Source organism: Zeugodacus cucurbitae, chromosome 3 (assembly GCF_028554725.1).
Source record: "Zeugodacus cucurbitae isolate PBARC_wt_2022May chromosome 3, idZeuCucr1.2, whole genome shotgun sequence".
Classification (NCBI taxonomy): domain Eukaryota; kingdom Metazoa; phylum Arthropoda; class Insecta; order Diptera; family Tephritidae; genus Zeugodacus; species Zeugodacus cucurbitae.
The window spans coordinates 119,359-125,733 of NC_071668.1; the positions used below are offsets into that span (position 1 = coordinate 119,359).

Here is a 6,375-nt window from a genome sequence, read left to right on the forward strand (position 1 = left end):
AGAGCCTTTGGCTTTTATTAGCACCTAGAAAAGTTATTGTTTTGTTGTTGTAACGCCAGAACTTATTTAGAGAATGCACTTGAGTTGACAATCCATTACCTGATATAAATTCGGATCCGTTCCGATTACATATTCTCAACTATCTTAAGAATAAACATTATGCACTTATTAATTAGCTGTGAAACCGGGTAATCACGTTAACTCAATATAGAAAACATTAAGTATACTTTATATATTCTCTGACAGGGCGAAATTTTCTTAATCTAAGACTCTAGATCATGTTGTCAAAGTTCACAATAAAGATTCAGTAGTTTTTATTTTGTTTTGAACGTTGGCGCTGAATATAGTTTTTACTCGGTTCACTAAATTTAGTTTTTAAATCTGTATGCACTAATGTTCATACATATGTATACATATATATGTTTTTGTCAAAATCTATTTATACATGTTAAAAACTTTCTTATCGTGAGTGCATATATTGCATTTCGTTAAAATCGAATTGGGTCCAAACTTACTTTCTTGTTTCTTCTCTAAATGTGCAATAAATATTGATTTGGGCAACAAATAGTAGACATTTATAACAGCAACTATTTAAAAGAGTGCAAGTACTACCTATCTATATGCGTTTAAATCTCTTTTATAATTTAAAGATTTTCTTTATAATTATTATTATATTTATTTTTAATTTGTTTCATAGGTGTGCTTACATAATAATTTACATCAGTACAATAATGGCATTACCTGAAGGACTTGCAAGTAGTATGAAGAAGTTTCAAGTAATATTTTTAAATTTACGAGTGGAACGTAAAAAATATAAATCAATTACTTATAGGCACATAATGATCTTCCCGTTTTTTTAAAAGGAGGTCCAGCAGATAAGGTTTTATTTGGTTTGACTGTGGGACTCTGCGGTTTGGGAATGTTTGGTATATTGCAAATGGTTTATACGATGGGTTTTAAAAAGAAATCTGCTTAAAATAATTACGGCCCTTTCAATTTAACGGGAGGTGTGGAAAAATAATAATAAATGAAATCTACAGTAATGAGATGAAATCATTAAACAAAGTTTTGCTTTTATTCATGATTAGGTAATGATACGCTGTAGATCCTCTTCTCAAATCAATTTATGTATTTATAATAACTTAGAGTGGATCGTTGAAGCGAAAACATTAACTCCATGTCTACTTATTATTTTTTGCAATTGTAATGTCAAAATCAAGTAAGTACAATTTCCTATAGGAGTGCAAATCCCTGATCACAAAGGACATGACTTAAATCTATATACAATTTCCTATAGGAGTGCAAATCCGTGACCACAAATTTTATTCATCTCGTGTTGTTGCTCCTTATGGGCAACTTTCCTTTTGGTGTTGTTTAATATTATCCTTTGTAGAACTCGTAAAATATTTCGCATTAGATATTTTTTAATATAACATAACATGTTTATTTGAGTATTGCATGTATACAATTTCATCTGTACTGTTATTTTGATTTATTCGCGCTTGACAGAAATGACATTAGGAAAGATTATCGATAACGAAGTCGTTCCAGACAATAGCATCATCGATAGTTTGAGACCCAACCTTTTAGGTCTTATCTGCTTACATCGCTAATAAATTGTAATAATATTTCTATATTTTAGAATTTTAAAAGTATCTTATACTTAACATAGTGAAAAGCAAAACACTAAATAATTTGAATGCAACATTTTGTCATTCGATCCTGTCAACTTATTAGTCATATATATATTTTTTGAGTGCGTTCAGAGATCATGGAGACAAATGACGAGGTTGTAGAAAGACAAAAGCTCGTAACAAACGACATTGAAGGCGAGGAAGATATCAACAACCATACGACTTTGCCAAAATCTGCTCCTATATCAGAAAGTATCCTTGCAACGGCGGCAGTTCCCAAAATGATTGTAAAACAAATAAATAAACTTAAAATAAAGTTAAACTTTACAATTTTATAGACAAAAAACGTGTCCAGTGGAGATACAACCCGGAGCAGGAATTCAGCCAGCTGTTCTATAGAACGAACATCTGAAAAAGGTCAACTAACTTCTGCTAAAGTTACATATATAAATGAGCGCCGTACTCGTCCAAATTTACACATTAGTGCCAGCGTGAGTGGATGTAGCAATGATGAACGACTTGAATTCAAATCCCGACAGCGTAAATTACTTAAAGGTACATAAGTAGTTTAGTAAGTTAAATAACTTACTAATATCTTTGCAGCCACTGTTAAAGTGCCGCTTGTTGGTGTTTATTATATGATCTGGAGGATCGAATACAATTCATAATTTCTGATTATTAACCAGTTTTTGTCTTTCTTCTGCACCTTCTTCCCCCTTAAAAAGTCAAAAGTAAAATTTTAAAGTTATAACATTGAAATAATATATATAGCTGTAGCTTCTTGCTGATGTATTTTAATTTAAACTTGGATGTTTTCGTTTTACATATATAACTTACCTATCTAAACAGGTTTATATCGCCACATTCAAATCAATGTTAGGTCATTGACCGCACATAGAATAATGGAATAATAACAGATAACTCTTACACAGTTACCACTGACGTCCATCTACATTAGTCTGCGTTTACTCAATACTCATAACTTTTAATTGGAGCAAAGCATTTCAGATATTATTAATTTTTACTATACTTTAAATATGCCTAGTTAGGTAGTTTCCCGCCGTAAGCGGCTACGTCCTTACAATTCCTATGGCTTAAGATCATTTGCTAAGAATGACAGTAAAATATAAGCTTTGTATATATTAATGAAAGTTCTTATCGCGCCTCTGCATTTTTTAAATTTTTGTTTGGATTAAAACAACAAATATTCAAATTTTTCTTACGTATGACTCCATTTAACATACATGTTCTTGCATTAATCAATTGTGAGGTACACAGAAAGTCAGATTGTTGGATAAATTGCTACATCATTGAATGTTTGGGGCCTTGATTAGTTTAATTCGCGTACCTTTTAGTTCATCAAATCGAACGAAATTGTTGAACAGGTCATGTTTATTTATATTTGAGTTGTAATTATGTGCAGTGATGAAAGTATTGTTTAAAGAATTTTTCATTTATCACATAATTTACAGATTTTCTTTACAATTTTCAAATTTCTTTTACTATGTATTTATTCAGTGATTTTGAAATATCGTTTCAAGTTAATGCAATTATTACGAAGTATTAATTGAATGCGTTTTTGAAATAATGTTTTACTTTTTGAAGGACAGTATTAGTAATGTAAAATACATTCTGAATAGAATACAAGAAAACGGTTTAAAAAGTAAGACACTGTAAATAGAGTGAGGGTACGCTAAAATAGGCTGCTTTCGTAAATGCAATATGCAAAGCATAAATGCAATGCACAATATTCATAAACGACATTGCATTATTTTAGACAAAGTATTAAATTCATAAATGCTTTTTTAATGTTTATTTAAAAATCTATATATTTTTATTTGAATTATCCACTCAAAAATTATTTTAGTATCACAACAAACTTTAACTATTTAGCAGGTGTTTAAGACAGTACACTGGGGCATTCATTGGTTTACGAAAGCAGCCATACTCACCTGAGAAATAATAATCAATAAAATATTTCGAACTAATTCCACAAAATTTTAAAAGTTCTTGAAATTAGTATACCATTATAGTATTATATCTCATCTCTTTTAATAATAATTTGATTGATTCATATAGTTTTGTACTTAAATATTTTTTTTACAGACATATATATGCATATAAATATAAATAATATTTATACTGTTCAATACACGTATTCGATTAAATATAGATACTATGTACTATAAGTATAAGTATTATTTAGTATATGCTTAGACTTTTTTGTTATATTTCATAGTTTTATTTTATTTAAATTTATTTATTTGTTTTTGTTTTTCATAATCTTTTCATTTATCCAAATATTAAATCTTTCGACAAATGCTAATTGCCAAAAATATTATATAATTGTGCGAAAAAGAGGCAGACATATGCAACAGGGAAGACAACATTACAGAAAACTCCCGCGATGTATACTTCAATAGTATAGATTTTGCAATAAAACCTGAAATTACTCCAAAACAAAACCCTGATAGCTCAAATAATAAAAACAGTTCGCATATATTTCGTGAAAAAGTGAGTACCATCGATCCTTCTATTCCGTTAAACACCACCAATGCGGGCAGTAGCTCAAACCTTAACGAATTCGACCATCGTCCTATTAAACATCACTCATTTGTCTCAGAAGTTCCGGACGTGAAGCATATGGAACGAGCTCTTTTAGGTCTTCTTGATGATTTTCATTCTGGAAAGCTAAAGGCTTTTGGTAAGTAATCCGCCGAATTTAAGCAAGTTAAAAATATAAAGATGTATTTAATTTAGGTTCTGGTTGCACTATGGAACAGATGACTAAAATACGAGAACAACAAGAAAGTTTGGCCAAATTACACTTTGAGTTAGCCGCTGTTGAAGAAGACTCATTAGAGAGCGTCCACGATTTGAATGCTGCTAAAGCACAGGAAAATATGTTGCAATTAGTCCAACGCCTTGAACAGTTGTCAGTTTCGATTGAGCAGTTACAGTCAAGTCACTTAGGACTATGAAACAGAAACTACATGTAAATGTATAGATATTACCGAAGATTTTAGAATTACAATAAAGAACCCTAAATTTTATTAAAGTTATTTAACGAGTAATATCAAAGTAAAACTTGTAAGGTCATTTATGGAGTAGCACTAAGACGAACAGCATAAATAAGTCGAACGCCAAACGTTTAAATCAAATTAGGTTCCCAAGATATAAAAACAAATTTTCGCAAATTTGGAAAAATACGTATTTATACAATTTTGGTTACATTTAAGTAGCTGTGAGTCTTTTAATATCTTGTAATTTCCGAAACATTATTTTTACATGTATGATTCACTCGCTATTTTTTATTTCTTATATTTTTATATGTTACCAATTCGGATTTGGTGAAATGATAAAAAATCAGGCTTACATTTTAAGTATCTTGAGAAAATAAGGCGAAAACATCTATGAAGAACAAACTCATCTATTAGAAGTTATTTTGATAATTGAAGACAAACATCTCGTTTATATGTATTTTAATATATTTTTATTAGGTATATATATTTAGTTACATACTTTCAATAATTTTATTTATTTATGTAGAGTCTAAATGTTTTTACTTTGCATTATTTATGCTATAATGGTAATGATAATAAACAATCAATTTTTATATTCTTTAACATAACTTTTTTTTTCCTTTTTTATATTCCTTTTCTTTTTTATTTTGTGTATCAATTAAAAGTGTAAAGATTAATATTTGTTATAGTACACCTCATACCATTACTAAATAAAGCACATTGTTTTATATATATTTTTTTCTTTTTCACGCATTTTTATCAGTACCAAATGCAATAGCTCTAATACAAGAAAGAAAAAGTGAATATTCAATTTTTTAAATAAGAATGTATAATTCGTCGATAATTTAGAAATACTTTACTGGTATTTATGTGTCTCGTATATACAATGTCCAAATAATAGCTGATTTTATAATGGCGTAATGCAGAAAACAACTTCACATAATTTTTTCAACTAAGTAAATATTTATATGTCCATAAATTTCACATACTTCACATTGTGGTGTATTTTTAAAATGACTATTGATCAATGATAAAACAATTACATATTTATACGTATCAAGATACAGGTAATTCGTTACAGGAGATTGTTTCTCCAATCTTCCTTCCGAACCTGTAATTGCACAACGCACTGATGCCTTCAAAGCCTTTTTCTTGAAAAATGCATAACGTATTCAAAAGCTTAAGTTTTATAGCCAATGTATTCGTATTTCCCACTTTTGTGCTGTTTTAGAAATTTTCATTTTCATAATTGAATCGGTTACCATTTTAACGGATTGCATATATAAGAATTTTCTAAGCATTGACAACATATTAACAATTTTTCATTGAATTTATCTTTAAATAACGCTAGAATTTTAAGTAAAAAAGTATTTAGTAATTACTTCAAATATATTTTTTTATAAGTTATAAGAACACGAGCATGAAGCAGAACGATGTACATATGTACATAGATAAATATACTAAATTTGACATTAGAATTTCAAAGGAAACAGAATTTTTTATGTATTTCATTCAGTAAACCAAATATATACATTCATTATAAATTATTGAAAACAATATTAATTAATAATATTTGTTTTACTTTTAGAGAGAATAAACATTACAGTGAATACAGACTGTAGAATTTTAAATTATTTACCGTAAACAAGTCGATATTTTCGAATGATGGATTCTCATTCATTATCCTTATACACATAGGAAAATACATGTATGTATCT

General features: G+C 28.7%; 2 protein-coding genes across 7 annotated transcripts; both read left to right on the forward strand.

Moving 5' to 3' along the window:
- The first annotated feature begins 433 nt into the window (after nucleotides 1–433).
- LOC105209584 (cytochrome c oxidase subunit 7A1, mitochondrial) lies at nucleotides 434–1,065 on the forward strand. Of its 2 annotated transcripts, none has more exons than XM_011180039.3 (3): nucleotides 434–605; nucleotides 698–776; nucleotides 833–1,065. In XM_011180039.3, exons 2-3 carry the CDS (start codon nucleotides 732–734, stop codon nucleotides 974–976), a joined length of 189 nt encoding a protein of 62 aa, XP_011178341.1. In that variant the 5' UTR covers nucleotides 434–605; nucleotides 698–731; the 3' UTR covers nucleotides 977–1,065. The 2 variants fall into 2 exon arrangements, with proteins under 2 accessions (XP_011178341.1, XP_011178340.1); XM_011180038.3 differs by having other exon boundaries at nucleotides 437–601.
- A 499-nt stretch (nucleotides 1,066–1,564) lies between these two features.
- LOC105209585 (uncharacterized) lies at nucleotides 1,565–5,948 on the forward strand. 5 transcript variants are annotated; one of them, XR_003752120.2, is made up of 5 exons: nucleotides 1,565–1,921; nucleotides 1,973–2,189; nucleotides 3,994–4,148; nucleotides 4,258–4,338; nucleotides 4,395–4,535. XR_003752120.2 is itself a non-coding variant. In XM_011180041.3 (4 exons), exons 1-4 carry the CDS (start codon nucleotides 1,772–1,774, stop codon nucleotides 4,613–4,615), a joined length of 933 nt encoding a protein of 310 aa, XP_011178343.1. In that variant the 5' UTR covers nucleotides 1,567–1,771; the 3' UTR covers nucleotides 4,616–5,948. The 5 variants fall into 5 exon arrangements, 3 of the variants coding, with proteins under 3 accessions (XP_011178343.1, XP_011178344.1, XP_011178345.1); XR_003752121.2 differs by having other exon boundaries at nucleotides 4,261–4,338; XM_011180041.3 differs by having other exon boundaries at nucleotides 1,567–1,921; nucleotides 3,994–4,338; nucleotides 4,395–5,948.
- The last annotated feature ends 427 nt before the right edge of the window (nucleotides 5,949–6,375 follow it).